At 43.8% G+C, this 25,387-nt stretch overlaps 1 protein-coding gene across 1 annotated transcript in view; it reads right to left on the bottom strand.

Annotated features, from left to right (window-relative positions):
- The window catches only part of TACR1 (tachykinin receptor 1), a 233,630-nt gene extending 210,234 nt beyond the window's left edge, over positions 1–23,396 (bottom strand). The window contains exon 1 of the mRNA XM_040345847.1: positions 22,282–23,396. Within this exon, the coding sequence (XP_040201781.1) occupies positions 22,282–22,673 (392 nt within the window). The 5' untranslated portion in view covers positions 22,674–23,396. The remainder of the gene's footprint in view (positions 1–22,281) is intronic.
- Between the last annotated feature and the right edge of the window lie 1,991 nt (positions 23,397–25,387).

Raw genomic sequence — 25,387 nt, 5'->3', positions numbered from 1 at the left:
GTTTTTGAAAGAAGAGTGGTCCAAACTTCCATTAGAGAGGTGTAAAACTCATTGATGGTTACAGGCAGGGCAGGACTCAGGGTGGTGGGGGCCCCTGGGCTTAATAATCAAAGGGGCCCCCTGGAGCAGAGAAGGGGGGTGGGTTGTTACCACAGACCGATCATAGTTTTTGGGGGGGGTGGAGTTTAGTGTGCCGACCGTCCGAGCGGGGGGGGTCTGCCGACCGACCGATCAAGGTTAAGCGCGGGGGGGGGGCGTTCAGCTGCTGGAAGGACTTCTTACCTCATTCCAGCGCCGCCTTTAGTTTTTTTTGGGGCCCCTTACACAGCTGCAGTGAAGGGGCCCCCTGGTGCCGAGGATTACATCCATGCACCAAAGTTGTTCATTAGGGGATTGCCGTGAAATTGCAGGAGAGGGTTGCCGCGATTGGGTCCGGGGCCCCCTAGTGGGCGGGGCTCATGGGCTTGAGCCCAGTCAAGCCCAATGGTAAGTCCAGCCCTGGTTACAGGAAGCGATTGACTTTAGTTATTTTTACCAAGGGGTGCGTTACCAAATATTAAATTGAGGGTGCCAATAATTTTGTCCTCCAGACCTTTCTTGTGTCATACCAATACACACAAAAGAAATAAACATGAGAGTGCCTAAACATTTGTAAAAACGGTTTTCTGGGCAAAGTGGTGCATTATCTGACAAAAATGCAGGGGTGCCAATATTTTTGGCCATGACTGTATATACACACATAAATGTTGTGCCTTTCATTTCTTTTATTTAAACTGAATATGTTGTTTTACAAGGTAAGGGTTCACATATACTTTAAGAATTAATGTGTGTGCCCTCACAATGCCCTCTTCCATTCTTTACACTCGTACATTCTTTTATACACTCGGGATATTTTTTTTATTTTATGTCCCTTTCATCTTTTTCATAATCAGGATATCCACGTTTTGTGGACTCTTTTGTTGACTTTATTTATGTTCAGGAAATTATTATACACAGTAAAAAAATGTTTGTGTTTTAAATATATACTTGGTATCCACACATAAAAGCAAACTTTTGCACAGAACAAATCAAAGAAAACGTGTCAGTTTATTCTATTTCTGTTATAATAAAGAAACAAACCTGTGGCTGTCATTGCTCTGACCTTGTGGGAAAATCTCAGTGTAAGGTTTGTTGGGGAATAGATTACAGTTTAAATACAAAGGGGCCTTGGGGTTATGAAGAAGAATATAGTGTTGCAGCAGATTACTTACTAACACTTATTTATAATAATGAACATGTACATGTTGTACACATTATATCTATTGTTTCAACACAATCTGTGTTCTATGAGTTCTACAAATGATGGCCTACATTATTCTCCTATCCAAGGACACAGGCATTCCTGAGATGATGGATTTGGTCAGTTTGTGCACTGGTGCACCTGTATAAATTGGCATGCCTACCTTAAAGGCTTATTTTACACTCCAATCAGGGGGTGGTGAAACAGCTGTGGTTTTACTGTTTCCCAGTCGCCCAACTAAAACCTACAATACAACCAGACAGAGCTGTCTAAATTTAACATGTTATGTCAAGTTGACAAGCATCACTGTCATGTCAATGAGGCCATGCCACAACCGCAAACAAAGCGTTTGGCTCACAGTTGTGGCACAGCCCCATTAACTTGAAAGGCCTTGTCTGGCAGGAGGAACTATTAGTCAACTTAACATGCCTCGTCAAATTTTCTGCAGCTGCAATGCAAACAGTAGTCCCACTGGAAATTGCCTTTTGGCCAAGAAAAGCAGAAGAAAGCAAAAACAGGAAAAAAAAAAAAAAACATGCATTCGAGAGGAATCACCTTCTGAACACCTGACAGTAGCTGCTTAGCCGACCTCTGAAAAGCCATCCACCGTGGCTTACTTTTCAAAGAATAGGCAAGTGCATTAGCCATACCGTTCTCATGGTCTAACGACAAGCTTTGAGTTTGTGTCAATGGCATCAGTTAGACATTAGTTTAAGACGCTTGATAAGATCTAGCTATAATATATCTTGATAAGACAAGATATATTTACTGGCGCACTGCACCTACAGTTGACCTCCTTCACACCTGAATCTGAACTGCCTCAAGTGGGTTTTAAATTCCTACTGCCTCGTATGAGAATGCAAAATGAGAAGTGAACAAAAGCCTGATGACACAGGCCCTTAACTTGGGAGTAAACTCCCATCTCAGATTTTTACCTATAGGTAAGCCTATAATAAGGCTTATCTAAAGGTAGTATAAATATCTCCTAAACATGCACCGTTTAGGAGATTTTTACAGTGCATGCAGCTGGGGACATCACCAGCGCATGCGAATATTCACCCAGGCCATTCCTTCAGAGTCCTGTGTCATAAACAGTGGGTCCGGTGAGCATGCGTGGGAGTGACGTCATCGCTGCTCCGGACAGTCAGACAGAGTCCGCAAACCCTGAGAGAAGGCCGGGTGAAGATTGGAGCGCCTGGAGTGGTGACAGCGCTGGAAGGCTTAGTTTTAAGGTAAGTTTAACATAATATGCTAGTATTCGATGCAATGTTCTGCTGATGATCACAGCGATACCATATATGTGTATGTTATTTGTTGCTTGTTCCGTAGTACAGCCCAGAAACAATAGTGCACTTACTTTTTTTGTCCTACCTAAAACACACTGACATTGACACCAACTGACAAAAAAAAGTGTATATATATATATATATATATATATATATATATATATATATATACATACACACACATATATTTTTTTACACACACTTTTTTTTCAATGTATCTTTCCTCTCCATTCACAGAGAGAGAAACACAGGGGCGGGCTTTACAGTGACTGATCACTGTGGTAGCCAATCAGAGGGGCTACCACAGTGATCAGGTGATCCGGAATCAGAAATTCCTGGGTCCCGATCGTTAGTACAGGCCCGGGGGTTTTGGTTGTGCCAGCACAAAGGGAGATGCACAAATATGCAGCCCCATGGCAAAAATCCCATTACAGTGGGGCCGCATATTTGAGTTATGTCGGTGTCAAGGTGTTAAGGAGGGGTAACTTTTAATATAGAAAAACTAGAAAGAGAGAAAAAACAAGGGGGAGAACAGAAAAAGAACAGAGAATGACAGAAAGGAAGGAGAAGGGAAGGAGAGGTGAGGAGAGATGGGGAGTGATGTGTGAAGCAGTGGAGGCCGGTCCATAAGGGGTGCCGCCCCCCAAAAGTTCCCAACGTTAGTTTGTCAAAAAGAAAGCTACTTTAACATGTTAAAAACTGTTATGCCTTGTACACACAATAGGAATTTCCGATGAAAAAAGTCAGACGGAATTTTTTCAATGGATATTCCGACCATGTGTGGGCCCCATCGGACTTTTTTCCGTCGGAGTTTAGAAATAGAACATGTTTTATTTTTTTCCAAAGGAAAAAAATCCTATTGGAAATTCTGATCATCTGTGTGGAACTCCAACGGAGAAAAAAACACGCATCAAGTCGATGCATGCTCCGAAGCATTAAACTTAATTTTTCTCGGCTCGTCGTAGTGTTTTACGTCATTGCGTTTTGGACGGTCGAAATTTGGTCTGACAGTGTGTATGCAAGACAGCTTGAACAGAATTCTGACGGAAAATTCCATCGGATTTTATCCCATGGGAAATTCCGATCGTGTTTAGGGCATTAGTCATATTATCATTTATTAAAAAAAATGTTGTTCATATGTGTGCATTATGCGGGGCACCAGACTAATGGGTGTCTATTAGGTCTGTACATTTTTGAAAAGCATGCGATTTGAGCCTTTAATTGGCTTGTTTCAGGTTGTCCTCGGGGTGAATCAATAATCTTCATCACGTCACGCATTTTCTGGCTTCTCGTCCTGTGGAACGCACAGCGTCCTCTGGTTAGTGCGGACCTGAAGGGGGTTGTTTGCGTCCCCCCCCAATTTTTTTTTAGTACCACTGGTGTGGAGGATAGCGGGGTAGAGGAAAAAACAGACACCATATTTTGAGTCTTTTATCTAATAACAGACGTACACAATTTTGACTAGCACCTCTTCTACAAAATCCAAATGTAAAATGTCAAAAAAAAGAAGCTGACAAAGTGTTAACAAGGATGTGTTCCTCTGATCATGATAACAAATGAGGTGTGGGATAATTAGGTACTGAAAACAAACAGGATGAAAGATTTGTTTCTGTTTTGCTTGAATGGCTCGCCATTCTCTTGTGTCCAGGGGTTAAACAATCCTCCCTCTAGAGACCAGTTCGTGTAAAAAGACCAATTTCATTAGTTAAAGGGAATAAGTGAGACATAGAACTACAGAGCATATCGTCATAGACAGCCTGTCTTCTCTGCTAATATAGACGTCCCTCTATGGCTGTGCATACATTGAATTTATGAAACATCTAGGTGGATCATTGTCCTCCAGATATTGGATTATATTTTACAAATGGGCAGCATGGACATTTTTGTCAAATCTCTAATATAATAGAATAAATCTATGAATTCTGCATTTTATGAATAGATGTATAATTTAATATATTTACTTACAGCTGGTTAGCACACAGAAACAAATACATAACACTGTTGAAATAAACAGAGTACTAATTCCTAAACTCTTAGAAACCTGGGCAGTTCAAATTGACCGACCGGGGGTAGGGGGTCGGGTGGTTTATTTGCCCCCCCCCTAAAAAAAAAATGGAGCACCAGCCGCCACTGCATTATAGTTTTTAAAGCAGGGGCTCTCAGATCACACTGACCTGTTGATCTCTGCTGAGCTGGCGCATGACAGGTCCGTCTCTGCTCACTTAGCGGGGAGGGACCTGTTAGAGCTGATTTCTATTCCGAGATCAGACAAAAATGGACATGCTCATCAGATCTCATCCGATTCGCCAGACAGATGGCTGAACGGATCGCCATATGTCTGTTTTAAGCGGATCGGATGGCAGACAGGTGTCAGCGGACACATCTCCGCTGATATCCGCCTGCCCATAGGAGTCAATGGGTGGCCCGATTGGATCCACCTGAAAAAACAGACAGGCGGATCCCAGCTGGCTTATTGTGTGAAAGGGGCCTAACTGTGCAGAAATATCCATACCCAAAACTCAACTTTAAAATGGAAAATACTGCTTTTATCCACTGGATGTCACTTCGGGGGGGATTTATGAAAACATTTGCACACAGAAACTGGAGCAGCTCTGCATAGTAAACAATCAGCTTCCAGGTGTTATTGTCAAAGCTTTATTGAAGAAGCTGAAGTTAGAAGCTGGTTGGTTACTATGCAAAGCTGCACCAGATTCAGTTTTAGGAAATCCTTCTGTTTTAACATTCATCAATGAAAAACAATTGACCAGCAAAAAAAAAATAAAGCATATTAACATGTTTTTTTCCTATTTGAACAGAAGAAATGTACATGCACTTTCACTGGGCAAATTGCTATGCTCTTATAAATAAATATGCACTATGGGCTAGATTCACGTACCTGGGCGCATCTTTTGGCCGGCGTAGCACATCTCATATGCGCTACGCCGACGTAAAACAGGGAGCCCAGAACAGTATTCTCAAAGGAGTCGCGCCATACGTTGCGCCGGCATAGTTTAAATAGGCCGGCGTAAGCCAGCCTAATTCAAAGTAGGCAGGTAGTGGGCATGCTTCATTAAAATGAACCGTGACCCCATGTAAATGAGCGGCCGATCGAACGGCGCATGCTCAGAATCACGTCGAATATACGCCCAAACATACAACGCCTCAATGCCTATGACGTGAACGTAACCTACGCACAGCCCCATTCACATACGACTTACGTAAATTACGTAAAATTCGACGGCTGTTCCGAGGTCTATACCTTTGCATGGGTAGCGCCACCTATAGCAGGGATAACTTTACGACGGACGTACGCCTTACGTAAATGGCGTAGATTACAGCAACGGGCGCAAGTACGTTCGTGAATAGGTGTATCTAGGTCATTTACATATTCTGCTCGTAAATCAACGGAAGCGCCCCCAGCGGCCAGCGTAAATATGCACCCAAGATCCGAGGGCGTAGGAGACTTAGGTCGGTCGGATGGAGGTCAAATTCAGGCGTAACTATTAAAGAGAATAGGGCGCACAGATACGACAGCGCATTTGTTCACTTACGCTGCGTATCTGTAGATACGCAAGCGTAAGTGCTATGTGAATCTAGCCCTATATGTTTATACTCAAGATATACAGTAAAATAAGATTTGCTTATTCATATTTCACCATAATGACCACACTCCAAGTCCAATTTGAAATGAAGGCAATAGTGAAAAACTATTTGTGATGTACAGCTTAAAAAAATCAATTGAAAGAGAGTTATGAGGGGTTAGAATGATAATAGCAATGTTTTTATTACTGTTTGTGACTTTCTAACTTGGTGACAACTGCTAGTTCCATTTTTTCGCCCTACTACCACAGGGACAGGAAGTCAAGGAAAATCTCTCCAATGGGATAACAGACTGAAAGAAAAACATGATATGTTACCCACTCTCTCCAAAGCTAAAAAACATTCTCTGGTGGTAGACTTAAGTACAGCACTGCAGTAGCATACTTAAGAAGGTATTGTATAGGAGCACTATGTTTTATTTTCAACAAGCAGTTGTCAGGAATCCAGTAAAAAGTACATTATACATGAGCACTAACACAGGCACAGCAGCTCCCGTTCCTAACACAATTTGCTGCATATTTTTCAGAGACACAAACACAAGATTCTGTTCACTCCATGAGGTTCTGCATATACAGGTACCAGACCAATCTGCACCCCGGGTTATTAAGGAATTACTTGTCCCAGTATCTTCACAGTCGGTATCAGATGTCAGTGCCAGTATAAAAACCTCATATATAATAACTGATGGGCTAATGGGTGCTCGTCTTGCTCACTCCAAGAATCATTTGTCATTTTTCACTTCAACATACAAAATAAAAACAAACCTCTAAATGGCTGCTATGGATAAAAAACTCCAGTTTCATAACTCATGATATGATAAAATTACAGCAGTAACAAATTTATTCATAAATGCACAGGAGATTCTTAGATTGTTTTCCTTGCCAACTACATGTGCAGGGTGAGGCTAAGGCCCCGTACACACGTCCGAGGAACTCGACGGGCAAAACTCATCGTTTTGCTCGTCGAGTTCTGTGTGAAGCCGCCGAGGATCTCGGCGAGCCAACTTTCCTCATTGAACAACGAGGAAATAGAGAACATGTTCTCTATTTGGCTCGACGAGGAATTCGTCGGCTTCCTCGGCCGAAAGTGTACACACGCCGGGTTTTTGGCAGAATTCAGCTCCGATCGAGTTTCTGGCTGAATTCTGCCGAGAAACTCGGTCGTGTGTACGGGCCTGAGAGTGCCATAATCACACAGTTCTCCGGATGAGTGACTGCAGAATCACTCCTCCTAGGCAGATGAGGAACCAGGACACCTCCCCTCAAAGGTAACTTACCATTGACAGCGGAAAGCAGGAAGTAGAGGCACCTGCTAAGAACAGGCCTCGTTCTCAGAATGGCTTGCAGCAGGGGAGTAGAGGAGGATTGCCTTTCTTCTGTCTCCTTGTCATTTGACATATATATACACAGAGAAGAAGATGTGTCCTTTATTCCCAGGTGGGCGCTGTGCTGAGAAGGAGGTCCGAACTGTGTGCGCAAAAGGTGGGTGGAGCAGCTGAGCAACAGAGCTCCTCCACAAAGACCCAGAGAGCACCTTTGTCACCCACACCTCCTTCAGAGCTTTTCAGCCCCATCCCTCCCCAAGAGCCACACAGGAGCCCTTAAAGGGGTTGTAAAGGTAAACAAAAAAATCCCTAAATAGCTTCCTTTACCTTAGTGCAGTCCTCCTTCACTTACCTCATCCTTCCATTTTGCTTTTAAATGTCCTTATTTCTTTGGAGAAATCCTCACTTCCTGTTCTTCTGTCTGTAACTAAACACAGTAATGCAACACTTTCTCCCTGGTGTGGAGAAAGCCTCTTGAGAGGGGAGGGGGCGAGCAGGAGTGTCAGGACGCCCACTAACATACAGCTCCTTTCTCTATCTGCAAAGTAGATAGTGTCCTGACCCTTCTGCTCGCCCCCTTCCCCCTCAAGAGGCTTTCTCCACACCAGGGAGAAAGTGTCGCATTACTGTGTGTAGTTACAGACAGAAGAACAGGAAGTGAGGATTTCTCAGAAGAAATAAGGACATTTAAAAGCAAAATCAAATTATGAGGTAAGTGAAGGAGAACTGCACTAAGGTAAAGGAAGCTATTTAGGGGGAAAAAAAATTACCTTTAAGTTAATATCGACTGACACTGATGCAGCAACATTTCTTCTTCCCATGACACCACCGACCCAGGGACTTTTTTCCTCAGACCAATTTAGTGGAATTTTTCTCTGTTAGCCCCATATTTTACTGCGAGACACTGGGGTTGATTTACTAAAACTGGAGAGTGCAAAATCTGGTGCAGTTGTGCATGGTAGCCAATCAGCTTCTAGCTTCAGCTTGTTCAATTAAGCTTTGACAATAAAACCTGGAAGCTGATTGGTTACTATGTACAGCTGCACCAGATTTTGCACTCTCCTGTTTTAGTAGATCAACTCCACTATGTTCACCACTTTTAAACTTTTCAATTTAAAGCAGTGTGCCACAAACAATAAGTACTATTTTGGCTCATGCTGCAACCATTACACCCCCTGTTCCCCCCATTCTCAAGCTCGCTGATTTACAAAAGTTCCTTGGTATGTTCATCACTTGTCTTATTTTAAGTTTTATCTATTACAGCAGAGTGAAAACCGCATAAGACACTCAGTAAATATAACTCGGTGCACCTAAGAGAAATCTGAGCCTTAATTCTTAGTAGAAGCCGCAGACAGCAGTTCTAATCAGAGAATATTGGAATGTTCCCAGCACAGATGCAGAAGGAAGCATAACAGCTATTAAAATGGAAAAACGCCATATAAAATGTAGTTCTTTATTTGACTTGTTAAATCGAAAGGCTCATCACGCTTTACAAATAACATCCATTTTGCAGATTTACATAAGCTACTTTTATAGAGTACCTAGTGTCATTTATTTTATGTCAAAAACACGCTCTATTACTAATGTGTAAACCTTGTAGGCATTTATTGCCTCTCACAGAGACCACAGTACTCCCACTGACAATGTCTCCATATGTCTTTCTCTCCAGAAGTTGGATGCCATCTTTATTTGGGCACTAGTCAGGGTCATTATCGACCTCCTGGACTTAGATTAGGGTTGCCACCTGTCCAGGATTCACCCGGACAGTTTGGGTTTTGAATCGTATGTCAAGGTTTCAGTCCACCTGAAACCCGGACACATTATTCAGACCAGGCTGTTGCTCCCCAAGTAACCGAGATAGTCATACACAAATCTGTTGGCGCTGTGGGTGGCTGTTTGGGGGCAGGTTTGGCATCACTGAAGGGTGGGGTGATGATGTCAGCAAGGGCAATTTGGCCACACCCACTGGCGCGCTCAGTGCGCTACATTACTACTCTACTTGGGGCACCCAAATGTGTCCCAGGTCATTTATAATCCTATAGTCTTTACTGCAACAAATAATAAAAAATTGCCCTGTGTTCGGGTTTGGCTTGAAGAAAGGGTGGCAACCCTAACTTAGATGCTGGCTCAAAAATGTAAAATCATATAAATCCTGCTGCCTGGCCAGTTCTTGGCTGTGTTTACAAATGTCTGATACTGATCAGCAAACTACTGTAAACTCTAAGAGCCCATTCACACAGGGGCAACACGACTTCTAGCACGACTTTGGGAGGCAACTTGGACACGACTTGAGTATGAATCATCAGGCAACTTACAAGGCAACTTCAGGTTGCCTCCAGGACAGTACAAGGCAACTTCAAGTCACCTCCAGGACAGGAGGCTTTCCAGTGGCCAATCAAAAAACAATCAGCTCTTTGGGAGGGAGAAGGGAGGGGTTTGCCTGAGAAATGTATGTTATCTTCCTGTATTGTTGCTTCAGTTAAGACAGTGATCCGACTTCTGAGACGACTTACATTGAAATCAATGGGAACAAGTTGCTTACAAATCGACTAGAAGTCGGATTGAAGTAGTACAGGAACCTTTTCTGAAGTCGGAGCGACTTTAGTAGTGTACATTAAGACGGCTCCCATTCATTTCCTCTACCGCGCGACTTGGGGCGACTTGAAGTCGGATCCCAGGTCGCCCCAGTGTGAACCGGCTCTAAGGGCTCATGTATACTGCATCTTCTTTTTTTGAGCTGCAGTGTGCATCAGCCCTTAGAGCTCGGGGAGAAGGGTGACCGCTCCGATAGACCAAAATAATTCTCTCACCAAATCCAAAACCTTGGGTGCCGGCAATGCAATGACATGCAAAAATTGATGAGGAAGACTAGGACAGCCGCACTCCAAAAAAGCGTTCCTTTTTAATAAAATAGGTCACAAAACGGACATGTCACAGCAGAAATCAGAAAAACACATCTGACGCGTTTCACACTGTCATACAGTGCTTAATCATAGCACGACTTTGGGAGGCAACTTGGACACAACTTGAGTATGAATCATCAGGCAACTTACAAGGCAACTTCAAGTTGCCTCCAGGATAGTACAAGGCAACTTCAAATCGCCTCCAGGACAGGAGGCTTTCCAGTGGCCAATCAAACAACAATCAGCTCTGTGGGTGGGAGGAGTTTGCCTGAGAAATGTATGTTATCTTCCAGTATTGTTGCTTCAGTTAAGACAGTGATCCGACTTCTGAGGCGACTTCCATTGATATCAATGGGTACAAGTTGCCTACAAGTTGCCTAGAAGTCGGATTGAAGTAGTACAGGAATCTTTTCTGAAGTCGGAGCGACTTCAGTAGTGTACATTAAGACGGCTCCCATTCACTTCCATTCATTTTCTCGACCGCGCGACTTGGGGCAACTTGGGGCGACTTGAAGTCGGATCCCAGGTCGCCCCAGTGTGAACCGGCTCTTAGGCTAGGTTTCTCGCTGCTTCACTTTGAAAAGAACCTATTACCTACCAACCCCTCAATATTTAATCTATGTGCCCAGAGGTGCCTCTGGTTTGTTAGGAATAGGGATGAGCAGAAAGCTTGGTTCAAACACAAGTTCAGACTCAACTTTATAACTTGGGTACCTCCAAAGATAAGAAGGAAAAAAAAGAAGCAAAAAAGGCATAGAGACCACGGGAGAGTTTCTTATGGTGTAGTACTTTGACAGATAATTGGATGAAATATATGATGAAAAGGTAAATTGCAATGGTGTACTCTGTGAGGTTGCTGAGCTCACTAATAGGGGATCAGACAACCTGGAGTGAAAGCCTGCAGGTAATATGACTGTCCCTGCACAGAGTAAGGTCGCCCTTGATGGTTGGTGGGGTGACCCAGACGATCCTTTGCTCTGTGGTCTCAGGATTCCGGTGTGTTCACAGTTAGTGGTTTAGGAACCTCAAAAGATGAGATACTGGTGTCAGCAGAGGCACCCAAATGTGAACAGGAAGCTTCTCCTTTACATTCAGGCGCCTCTGCTGACACCAGTATTCCATCTTTTGGGGCTCTTAAACCTCTTACTGCAGACTGAACTTTGAAAGCTCAAGCATTCATCCACCAATACTTCTCACATTCAGGAATGATACTGAGATATTGCATCTGGAAGGTAAAGCACTCTTTAAACTACCTCTAGGGATTTTGCCACAACATCAGGAAACAACATGTAATCAACCACATACAGTGCATTAACATAAATCGAAGGACATATAGACATCAACAAATGGCCGGACAAATGTAGGCTTCTGAAAGATCATTCCATTTACCAGCATTCCTAGATTGCCTGAAAACGGATGCAATGTCAATGTAGGCAGCAGGGGAACTGACTAGGGAAATAACAGTAATCAGCTGGAATAACCTGCATGGCTGTTCTTCATTTCCCCCGAGATCAGCTACTTGGAGGTATCTAGTGCAGATTTATGGCATCCATAGGCATGAGGATAATCACTCAATCTAGCCCAAATGAGCTTGATGAAGCGACAGAAGTCTCACGTCTGTAGGAACATTAATGCTTTCCTTAAAGATAGATTCAATTGATTTGCTGAAAGGCAATTACAGCTAGGAAATAAGTGATTTGTGAATTGATAATGTTATCCAGAAAAGACTGCATCTGGGCTGACACTCGAAAATTTGCTAATTTTGCTATAATTTGAGTTATCTGTAATCCATCATAGCCAGAGTTCATAAAGCTCCTCATGGGGAGGGTTCTTTTGAAGCATGTGCTGTGTATGTTCTTCTCCTACTGCATGCTACATCTCCTACTAGATTCAAACCTTCAAGTATGGTCATACTGTCTGTGTTTGAGTGTGTGTGTGTGTGTGTGAATTTGTGTGTTTTTATTCTCCTTGAGAGCGGGGTTCCAGTTGACACAAGAGGTCTCTGTGATTGGATTACCTTCACTTCCTTCATCTATGCATCCCTGGATCCTGTTGGTTCTCATCTAAGGGGGTGCAGTAGACAAGCATGGCGATAACAAGGTTCAACCCTTGTCAGAGGTATATTGAAACCTGTGTGCACTGTAGGGATGGTATTGGCCAGGTGATGAGCGTGCCTGGTTTCCTCCAGACATGCTCCATCAAACAAGAGAATTTTATTTCTCATGGTCTGAGAGTCCTTCAGGTGCCTTTTGAAAAACTCCAAATAGACTGTCATGTGCCTTTTACTGAGGAGTGGCTTCCATCTGGCCACTCTACCATACAGACCTGATTGGGGAAGTGCTGCAGAGATGGTTGTTCTTCTGGAAGATTCTCCTCTCTCCACAGAGAAATGCTGGAGCTCTGTCAGGGTGACCATTAGGTTCTTGGTCACCTCCCTGACTCCCCCGATCGCTCAGTTTGACCAGGTGGCTCGCTCTAAGAAGAGTCCTGGTGGTTCCAAACTTCTTCCATTTATGGATGATGGAGGCCACTGTGCTCATTAGGACACTTTTCTATACCCTTCCCCAGATTTGTGACTCGATATAATCAGGGCCGTCTTAATAGCATCATGGGCCCCTGGGCAAAGTAATTCTCTGGGGCCCCTACAATGATGACATTGCAGGAAAACAGACATCAAGTAGGTATGAGGCAGAATGCCTCCCCTGTGTGTCTATCACTCTCAGTGTCATCATAGGGCCCCCAATTTTGGGGCAGCGTGGGCTCAAGCACCAGCCGCTTTGGGGAAAGTGCAGGGCCCCCCATGCAGCTGGGGCCCCTGGGCAGTGCCCATGTGTGCCCTCTCATTAAGACAGCCCTGGATACAATCCTATCTCGGAGGTCTGCAGACAATTCTTTGGACTTGGTTTGTGCTCTGACATGCACTGTTAACTGTGGGACCTTATATAGACAGGTGTGTGCCTTTCCAAATCATGTCCAATCAACTGAATTTAACACAGGTGGACTCCAATTAAGTTGTAGAAACATCAGTGGAAACATGATGCACCTGAGCTCAATTTTGAGTGTCATAGAAAAGGCTGTGAATACTTATGTACATGGGATTTTGAATTTTTTTATTTTTAATAAATGTGCAAAGATTTCAAACAAACTTCTTTCACGTTTGTGATTATGGCGTATTGTTTGTAGAATTTTGAGAAAAATAATGAATTTAAGCTACAGTATTTTGAAATAAGGCTGTAGCATAACTAGGGTTGTCCCGATACCGATACTAGTATCGGTATCGGGACCGATTCCGAGTATTTGCAGGAGTACTTGTACTCCCGCAAATGCCCCCGATGCCTGGCCAAATACTCGCCCCCACGCCGCCGCTTGGTTAATACGGGCGGGGAACATTACAGCTTTCATTTGAATAGCTGTAGTGTTTCCTGCCGCGCCGCGTATAGAAACTCCCCCCTTGCTCGGGTGATCTGTCCAATTCCGAGCAAGGGAGAGTTCAAATGAAAGCTGTAATGTTCCCCGCCCGTATTAACCGAGCGGCGGCGGCAGCGGCAGCATCAATGTATGGGGGACATGGCTGCTTATAAGGGGGACATGGCTGCATATATGGGGGGACATGGCTTTTTATGGGGGGGACATGGCTGCATATGGGGGGGACAAGGCTGTATATGGGGGGGACATGGCTGGATATGGGGGGACATGGCTGGATATGGGGGGGACATGGCTGCATATGGGGGGGACATGGCTGGATATGGGGGGACATGGCTGCATTTGGGGGGACATGGCTGCATATGGGGGACATGGCTGCATATGGGGGGACATGGCTGCATATGGGGGGGACATGGCTGCATATGGGGGAGACATGGCTGGATATGGGGGGGACATGGCTGGATATGGGGGGACATGGCTGGATATGGGGGGGACATGGTTGCATATGGGTGGACATGGCTGCATATGGGGGGACATGGGTGGATATGGGGGGGACATGGCTGCATATGGGGGGACATGGCTGCATATGGGGGGGACATGGCTGCATCTGTGGGGGGACATGGCTGCATCTGTGGGGGGACATGGCTGAATTTGGGGACACATTTAAAAAAAAGTATAGGTATTCGGTATCGGCGAGTACTTGAAAAAAAGTATCGGTACTTGTACTCGGTCCTAAAAAAGTGGTATCGGGACAACCCTAAGCATAACCAAATGTGGAAAAAGTGATGCGCTGTGAATACTTTCTGGAAGCACTGTATCTGTAATATATGCATTCTGGTTGGTTGTTTATGGGTTGCAGTTCAATGCACATTGCTATTTGCTTTGTAAAATAAGCCTGTTAGTTTCACTCGCAGCCATGACCTGTTATGTACCCAGACAACAATCCCTCACGCTGTTCTGCTGATAGACGCACAGATGAAGTAAATGCACACGCCGGTGATTACCACCAGCACACTCAGGATGGTTTCTGAACATCTGACTGCTACATGTATGCCCCAGTACTAGCCACACATTACATCCTCATTACCTTACAATGCATTATCCTCATAACCGGCAATACTGAAGGACACACAGCTTTACAAATGTGCAGTTGGATTGTAGATAAATAGAGTTCTGTAGGAATGTGAGCCTACACCAAACATAAAGACTCTTATTGTACATTAACGCACTGGCTGGTGCATAAGACATAAGCCTCAATTGTACAAATGAAAAAGAAGACATTGGGAGAGAATTAGGGAAGAGCAATCGCTCACTTGTTTTTGAAAGCACATGGTACGGTACATGGCTGTCATCTTAACTCTGGCTTTACCACTGATGCGGAACAAGCACGTGCATGGTAAGTGTTGGGACATCTGATATGCACAGTCATTTTATGGGCCAGGGACTAAATCGTGGAGATAAGGCGAATAACCAAGTCAGCTGTGCCAGTTCCCATATGTCTGTGCCAATAGGTTTCACTATACTCTGGTGGCATCTAAATAAACAAAAAGCATTCTCCCTCCAGTTCCTTTTATATTAATCTCATTGTATTTACGACTATAGTACACCTTATGGATTCAATGTCAGTTTAGTTATTGGCACGATCAGACTATGCAGCGTGCAGCAAAGAAAATATGAGCAGAATAATGTCACCCATAATGACTTGTCATCAATTACTCTCATTATTAGATTGATAAAAGGATCGCACATTATCACCACTTTACGACAAACCAAGGATTAGCTATCAAAAAAGACTGCTACCAGCTGCCAATTTTATTTTCACAAGAAGCTGCACACTTACTGATGTCACGCAAGCTATTTATCACAGTGATCTCCTCACCCGCATTTGGTTTTAGTGATTTCTCGCTAAAAAATGCATTAAGCCTGGTACACACGATCGGATTTTTTGCGAACAAAGTGTAGGACTTTTGTCCGAAGGGTGTTGGCCGTGAACTTGTATTGCATACAAACGGCAAAGAATTGTCGGCCAACAAACACTAAACTACGTGTTTTTTCAGCTCTTTAGCGCCACCCTTTGGGCAACTTCTGCTAATGTTGTGTTTGGTGAGCATTGCTTCTGAGCATGCGTGTTTGTACTTTGGAATTTTGCCTGAAGGAAAATTTGAAAGCATGCTATCCAACATTTGTTGGCGGAAAATCTGACAACAATTGTCCGATGGAGCATACAAAGGACAAGAGAATGCCATCACACACGAGGCTTTATCATTTTCAATGGGATCAATAACTTAAAGTGGTAATAAAGCGGAGCTCCAGCCCCAAACCTCCAACCAAAAATTTTAATTCAGCAGCTACAAATACTGTAGCGGCTGACTTTTAATCATAGGGCACTTACCTGTCCAGGGATCTCATGATGTCGGCACCCCAGCCGATTTTTCAATCAGCTCTCAGGTGCAGCCACCGCCATTCCTTGTCAGGGAAACCAGTGGTTAAGACTCTGCGGCTTCACGGCTGGCTCCCTATTGCACATGTGCAAAGCGCTCTGTGCTTTCTGAATGGTCCAGGTCGAACTTCCGGGGACCTCACCGTGGTAAGGTCTTCTGAAAGTGGGGATGGGTACCTGTCAAAAACATTTACCTGCTCCCCCCTGAAAGGTGCCAAATGTGGCAGCGGAGGGGGGTAGGAAGCAAACAAGTGGAGCTTTCCCTTTTGGGTGGAGCTCCACTATAAAGACAAAAGCAAACATTATTGTAGCATACAATATCTTAGCTATGATGGCTACATTAGGGCCACTTTTTCATGCTTTAGGGGGTTTGGACTGTGGCCAGTGGGATTAGAAATAAGTGGGAAAAATGGTCCCCCGTTGTTGGTGTCAGTAGAAGGATTAGTGCCCCAAGGGCCAGATAGGGGCAGGCAAAGGGCCACATCAAGCCCCCCGGTCTGCAGTTTGGAGACCACTGCTCTAGGGTAAAAAGGTTGAGAAAGGCTGTGCTAGTGCATTTAACACTACCCTCCCTCCAGACTTTTACATGCTGCTACCCAGAGGTATCTTTGTTGCCCCTTCCTCTAGAGTGTAGACCCCCTAATACATGAACTGTGTTACTGGACGGATCACCAGGTGGAAATAGAGGGGGAAAAGCCCAAAAAAGAAAACAAATGTAGCCAACACATCTAATGATTGGTGAGCTGCAGTATATTTTCGGTTCAATACGGCTTTAAATTTGAAAGCAATTTTTTTGCTCTGATGTTCTGCCATTGAGTTGTAGCAGCGTTTGTGCCGGTGGCATAATCACTTGCAACAATTGCTCTTGAGGCATCTTTGTGGAATGTTGCTGAAATCACAGAAAGAGAGCGATTTGTTGCAGAGACCATTGCTGTAGCACTATTGCCAGTGACTCTACGATTAAACCAATTACAGCGATTTATAGCAGCGATTAATATCTGACCCATCTGACATTAGCCTTACACATGCCACAGCATTCATATACACTACAATTCTTACAATATGCTTCTGGTTTACGAAATAAATTATTGTTTTACTGTGGAATAATTTCATTGTATCTAAAAAATGTTCACAGTTTTACTGACAAGGATATTTCTAGTAATATTTCAGCAATTCCACCATACTTTCACATATATTGTAGTAATGCATGGCTTGCAGCTACTTTGCTTAACAATTATGTAACAAACTGGACATGTAACACTTGTATCAGCCCAAGCAGTTACTTAGCTGGCAACATCTCATTTCCAGGGAAAATATTCTTTCAGTGTATCTAAACGGGCACCCTTGTTCCTATCAACAGCTGAAACAATGGTGGGGCCACCATTGCCTTTCCTCCCTCTGAACATGCTAGTCACCTGGCTGTCATTAGAATCACTGCTTTCTGAGCCACTGATCTGGAACAAGTATGCAGCAAGTGAAGTCAGAACCCCTTATCTGTATATTGTCCCAGGTCAGTCATTCTATAGATTTAAAGTGGTACTAAAGGTCCAAAATAAAAATAACAAACATATCATACTTGCCTCCACTGTGCAGTTCGTTTTGCACAGAGTGGCCCTGATCGTCCTGTTCTGGGGTCCCTCGGCGGCTCCCCCCCACATTAGATAACCCCCTCTGGGAAGCTCTCTCTCTCGAGGGGGTTACCTTGCGGGCATGCTTCCGTGTCATACACTCAGTGTACATAGCCACAGAGTGTATGACTCTGCAACGCCCCCCCCCCCCTGGCGGCCGTGTCATTGGATTTGATTGACAGCAGCGGGAACCAATGGCTGAGCTGCTATCAATCTATCCAGCGAAAAGATCCGAGAAGCCTTGGGAAGAATTACGCGGGATCGTGCCCACTGAAATTCAGGGGTCAGGTAAGTAAAACGGGGGGCTGGGGGGCATTTCACCTTAATGCGATGCGTTAAAGAGGTTGTAAAGGTAAATGTTTTTTCACCTTAATGCATTCTATGCATTAAGGTGATAAAACATCTGTGGATTAGAGGCCCCCCAAACCCCCCCTTTACTTACCTGACCCCTCAAAAGTCCCGCGCTGTGAATGCGCAGGCTTCTCGGCCACCTTCCCGGGTCATTCATTGGTTGATTGAAAACAGCGCAGCCATTGGCTCGAGTGATACAGTCGGTGGCTATGACCGCCGGGTATGATGTGAGCGCGCCCGCAAAAACTCAACACCATGCGAGCCCTCTCGCATGAAGGTGTTGAGTCCTTGCGGGGGGGGGGAGCCGAGACAGCCTCTGAGGGATCCCAGAAGACCAGGTTCGGGGCCACTCTGTGCAAAACGAGCTGCACAATGGACGCACAATGGACGTACTGTAAGTATAACATGTTTGTTATTTTTTTTTATTATTAACTTTAGTGATCCTTTAAGATGAAAAAAACACAAGGGTTTACAGCCCCTTTAAATCTGCAGGATCTGCATGACAACCAAACAGTCAGCATTTTTAGATGGAAAGGTGGGTCATCAATGGCAGCCTCCATGCATTTCATTTAAAGCAATATTAAAACCCAAAGCCAAAAATGTAACATATTGTGGCTTACTGCTCATTAGAAGTGGTGGTTGCATTCATTTTTTTTTTTTTTTTTGGCATTTTCCTCTGTTTTCACTTGTGATCTGGCCAGTAGCACACCTCCTGTATTAGACTTGCTACACTCTGGATGAAGGAGCAACAGAGACCCCTTTGGACAACAGCATTGTCAGTCTGGGCAAGGGTAGTGTAAAGCTGGATACACATTACACAGCTTTTGTTGTTCAATTTTCTTTATATTTACCTTCAGCTATGTAGTGCAAGGGCCTGTCTGATTGCATACAATTTGAAAGTGTTTAGGTTTGAAATCATATTATATGGTCTTTGTTAAATGTAAAGGAAAGTTGTACAAGAACATTGTTTAAAAATTGTAAAGTGTGTAGCCAGCTTTAGGTGTACTAGCAGACATAGGCGTGCACACAGGGTGTGCCAGGTGTGCATGGGCACACCCTCATCACCCTGTGTGGTGCAGATTCCTCCTGTTTAGACTCCTGATATTTCACCAAAGCCCCTTAGGGGGCTCCTAAAAAATTGTAAAAAAACAAATAAAAACTATTGACACTGTCCACTGCTCTGCTGACACCGTCAGTATACTGTATATACACATGCACACCATAGGTTTGCGCAAGGGGTGTGCCTGGGCACACCCTAATCCTGCGGTTGGCAACCCATCAATGGTCGAGAAGGTGACAGCTAAACTGCAATCCTTCCTTGCAAACCCTCATAACCTGGACAGGAAACCGACGGGGTGTAATTTAGTGTAACGGATCCATATTTTCCTCCTGCAGCAGCTGAAAGTAGGCTTCTCCTCCTCTCCCTTTTGTTGACATTCAGCTGCCACAGGATGTAAATACATGGGATCGGTACCAATATATGCCACCCAACCACCCCTTCTGTCCCTGTTACTCTTCTTTCCCCTGCCTGCTCCCTGGCTCCCCCTTCCTCCAATTGTTTCAGGTTGGAGAGTGGGGAAGAGGCCAGTAAATATGTTAAATGCATATGCGTTGGAGCTTTGGGGTGCACACCCTAATGCAATAGGCTGTGCACACCTATGATGCACACACATGCAAATATGTTTAAGCTTTGAGCTGCACACCCTAATGCAATAGACTGTGCACACCTATGCTAGCATATTTACATACACTAACATATTGAAGTCAAAATTCCAGCTAATACTTTTTAAGCCGTTACAGCAACAGTTGTGATGCTTTTGGGATAGAGGCTATACATAAATAAAAGCTGATCATTGTAAGCACCTCCTGACAGTGGTAAATGGTTTGCCTCAATGCTGGAACTGCTACATCAGCAGGACAGCTTGTTCTGTTGAAAAAACAATTTGCTAGATCGCCAGGTGAAAATAAAAGAAAGAAAACCTACAGAACAAAAAAAAAAAGTATGCAGCCACAACATCTACAAAATGGCAAGCTGTCGTATAATAAATGTTTGCTTTTGGGTTTAATACCACTTTAAATGCAACATTTTTGTTCATCATTTTTAAAGCCACTTGTCAGTAGAATTGATTTAAAAGCCTAAGATAAGCAAAGGATTTTTCTGGCACAGCTGGACAGGACTGACAACCAGGGAATGTTAAAACCTGTTGAGAGGTACTGTATGTTTTTTGTTTATAGCAGATTGCACATTCTTTCTTCTGTGTTTGTTTTTGAATCATTTCAGATTTTTGTTCTATTTTATCTCATCAAAATTGCAACTGTTTTTAAACAAAGAGATACAATCAATAACACATTTTGCATATCATGTTAGCAGCATTTTCATAGTGCATACAAGCAGTTTGGATCCCAGACTGCCAGTCACCTGATATAAACCCTCAGACCCTTTGTCAGCTGTCACTGTACAAGGCATATGTCTGCCCCAGCTCAATGCCCCAGTGTGCCAGCACTTCTGTTGTGTTCCTATGTCATCATCAATCCTCAGCACACACTGCTGCACCTTACAGCTGGCAGCCTGGCAAGATCATTTCCTTCCACCAAATCAGCTCCATTTATAAATCTACTTCCAATGCATTCTAGGCAAGGATCACAATGAAATGCAACAATGCAACAAAAATACCTGCAAAAATACACAGGGCTGCAGAGTTTAATAAATGGAAGGAAGAGGACACACATGTGGAGAAGCACTTGTCTGCTGTGCACTATTCACACACACACACACACACACACACACACACACACTTGTGACAGCTAAAACATATTCCTATACTTGGGAAGTTGTAAGAACTTTAAGATAATCAAAAGCTCACAGTCTAATCTGACAAATGCCCAGAGAGACATAGGCATATGCAACATACATATGAATACATGATTTATATATTATACACTTTATAATAAAAAAAATACATATAAAATATATACTATAATACTACAAAATAAAAAAACATGTACTATATACAAATGAATATATATATGTGTATATATATATATATATATATATATATATATATATATATATATATATATATATATATATAGTATAAAATGTACAATATATTATTACACAATGGACATATACAGTAGATATGGGTAAGTCATTGAGGCTGATTTGTAAAGGAGTTGAGAAATTTCACTCAAAAAATTGTGTAAATATTTCATTATATATTATATATACAACCTATAGCATATATAATGTAATGTATAAAATGTCCAATATATTATTACACAATGGACATATACAGTAGATATGGATATTTCATTGAGACTGATTTGTAAAGGAGTTGAGAATCTTCACTCAATAAATTGTGTAAATATTTCATTATATGTTATAACATATATAATGTAATGTATAAAATGTACAATATGATATTACACAATGGACACATCCAGTAGATATAGATCTTTACTGAGTCATGGAGGCTAGAGATTTGTAAAGGAGTTGAGAATCTTCACTCAATAAATTGTGTAAATATTTAATTATTTATTATACAAATTATATAGCATATATAATGTACTGTATAAAATGTACAATATGATATTACACAATGGACATATCCAGTAGATATAGATAATTACTGAGTCATAGAGGCTGACTTGCAAAGAAGTTGAGAATCTACACTCAATAAATTGTGTAAATATTGACTTCAATTATCCAATAATGCGAAGAGCAAATTCCAATTTATTTATTTTATCTGCACATGATTGGGTATTCAAAGGGATTTTTTTTTCTTACTTGATTGGATAATTAAATTGAATATTCACACAATTTCTTTGTGAAGATTCTTAACTCTTTGTGGAAATCAGTCTCTACTATTTGTTGTGTAAATATTCTCAACTCTTTTTGGAAATCAGTATCTCTCTATCTATCTATCTATCTATCTATCTATCTATCTATCTATCTATCTATCTATCTATCTATCTATCTATTCCTCTATCTATCTTCAAAGTCATATATGTATATACACAGTCTTATATAAATGAGGTGCCTCTCACCTGTCCAGGGCAATGGCTGTCATGGAGTATATGCTGGTGAAGACAGCAGATATAGGGAAGAAGTTATGGAACTTGCAGTAGATGAGTCCATAGTACCAGTGGTTGTGGATGGCATAGGTGAAGTTGATGACTGTGTTGAAGGCTGACATGGAGGCTTCAGCAAATGCCAGGTTGACCAGGAAATAGTTGGTGACAGTCCTCATTCTCTTGTGGGCTAGTATGATCCACATGACAATGATATTCCCAACCAAAGACACGATGACTATAATGGAATAGGCTACAGACCAGAGGGCTATCTGCCAAGGCGGCTGTATAAACTGGTTAATTTTGGTCCCATTCCCTATAGTGGAATTAAGGGCTGAATCATTCTGCGCTGAGATATTACTATCCATGATAGTAGTCTATCAACAGGCTGCTGAAATCCCTCCAAAAAAATAAAAATAAAAATAAAAAATAAAATAAAAACAACTTTAAAGGCGAGAGGTGAGATCAGCTAGGAGCAGTCATCACACTTGGCAGGACACGTCCCATGGGTATCAGGCTGGGCACAGGCATCCAAAGGAATGTGAAGAGGAGCAGGCAGATGGGGGTAGAAGTGGTGCTGCAGCAGGCTGGGTCCAAGTCCAGAGATTTGCTCAGGGTGAGTGGTGCTGCAGAAGTCTGAGTCTATAGGTCCAGAGATTCGCTCAGGGTGAATGGTGCTGCAGCAGTCTGGGTCTATAGGTCCAGAGATTCGCTCAGGGTGAGTGGTGCTGCAGCAGTCTGGGTCCAGAGATTCGCTCAGGGTGAGTGGTGCTGCAGAAGTCTGGGTCTATGGGTCCACAGATTCGCTCAGGGTGAGTGGTGCTGCAGCAGTCTGGGTCCAGAGATTCGTTCAGAGTGAATGGTGCTGCAGCAGTCTGGGTCCAGAGATTCGCTCAGGGTGAATGGTGCTGCAGTAGTGTGGAGTCCAGCAGACTTATGAAGTGTGTGTCGGTGCGGCGGTGGGATGGCAGTGGTGCAGAGCCGGTCCGGTGCTGTCCCTTCTCCTGCACTGAGTGCCTGGCGTGTGATTCATGTTTCCAGAGTTATACTATCACAGCCTGACAGCGGATTTAAAGTCATGGGGAGGGGCGGGGCATGATGACAGGAGGGCGGGGCTGCCGAGCTCAGGACTGAAAGCAGCCAGAGGTAGAAGCTGGGTCAGGGCATACGGAGTGTGGAGCTCCGCTACGGCGTAGGGTGCAGACATGGCCAGGCTGGTGTAAATGCATGCATTGGAGGAGACATCTTATAGCCGGGAGAGACTTGATGAGGAGCCCAGACTGTGTGCAGTCATCGTCCTGGCTGGTTGGCAGTGGTGTGTGTGTGTGGGGGGGTTGGGGTTGGTGGAGGGGGGGTTCAGATTTTGGTGCCAGCAGGGAGCGGACAGTCATCTGCACCTGGTACTCCTCCATCACACAGATCTATAGGATCTCCGCATGGCACCGATCAGGTTGTGTGATCTCTTTATTCTTTATCATTGTCTGCCAGTGGAAATACTGCTTGCAATGACAGATCACGATGTGGATTCCGAGAAATGCGATATGAAAGAAATGACAACCACGAATACTGCTGATCATCAGTGGCATGGATGGGTCCCTCATACCCAAAGGATGGATTCCATCACAGCAGGATCCGATAGAATCTTCATTCATGCTGCTTAGTTCATGCTCTAAACTTCTGTTAATGTATGATTTATTATTTTAAGAAAAAAATATATATTGTGTATACTGTGTGTTACAATTTGGTTACAGCACTTATAGCATACACTAATAGCCAGTAATATAGCAACTTCAGCCACCCCTGCCCTTTTTCTTTTTTTAATAATCATACTTATCTAGGCGTACCTCAGTCTGATGCTGCATCTTCTGTCCCCTGGTGCCTCTAAAGCTGGATACACAATATATTATTTTCTTTAGATTTTTTTCTTTAGATTTACCAAAACCATATAATATGAGGTCAAACATAAACACAATGGCCCGGATTCACATAGCACTTGCGCCGACGTATCTCAAGATACGCTGCGTAAGTGCAAATATGCGCCGTCGTATCTGTGTGCCGGACCCACAAACTAAAACCCACATAAAAATAGGCTTCATCCAGCCGATGTAACTTGCCTACGCCAGCGTAGCGTGGGTGCACATTTAGGCTGGACGCATGGTGGCGCTCCCATTGATCAGCTATTCAAATATGCAAATGAGGAAAATACGGCGATTCACAAACGCAGGCTACGACTGGTGCGCGTAAGTTCTATGTCCGGCGTAAAGTTAAGCCCCATAAAGGAGGTGTAACCCAGCAGCAGACATGCAAAGGTCTGCACCAAGGAATACAAGCCGGCGTATTTTACGTAGTTTACGTTGGACGTGAGTCTGGCTGGGCGTAGGATACGTTCATGGCGTAGGCAGTGATCCGGCGTATCTTAGGCAGTTGTTCCAACGTGGTTGTGAGCATGCGCAGGGGGATGCGTCCACGGCACGACGCATGCGCAGTTGGTGATACGTATCTGTCTGGCGCTCGGCCCATAATTTGCATGGGGTCACGCCTCATTTGCATGGCTCACGCCCACTTCCACCTACGCCGACTTACGCCTTCGAACCCCAGCACAGTTTTGGGAGCATTGGCTTTGTGAATTCCCTGCTTGCCTCTCTGCGCTGCGTCGGCGTAGCGTATTTTATTTGCGTTACGGCGGCGTAATGTGCGCCCGCTCTCTGTGAATCTGGGCCAATGTATGCAATCAGACAGGCCCTTGTACTACATAGTTGCAGGTAAATCTAATGGAAATCGAACAACAAAAGTTGTATACTGAGTATCCAGCTTAAAGGGGAGTTCCAGAAGTTTTTTATGTTTATTAAAAGTCAGCAGCTACAAAAAGTGTAGCTGCTGGCTTTTAATAAACATACAGTTAGCTGTTCCACGGTCCAGTGACGCGCCGCCCGGAGCTTCGCTCCTCTGCCCCCCTTCTCCGCCGGCACCACCATTGTAACTGTGGGCACCCGGCCGTGACAGCTTTCGGCTTCACGGCCGGGCACTAACTGCGCATCGCTCCCTGAGTGGACAGGTGATTGCCTGGGACCTGTCATGTGTC

The sequence above is a fragment of the Rana temporaria genome, chromosome 3 (genome assembly GCF_905171775.1).
Source record: "Rana temporaria chromosome 3, aRanTem1.1, whole genome shotgun sequence".
Lineage (NCBI taxonomy): Eukaryota > Metazoa > Chordata > Amphibia > Anura > Ranidae > Rana > Rana temporaria.
Note: the sequence above shows the minus strand (reverse complement) of the source record. Positions and strands in the feature narration are given on the sequence as shown.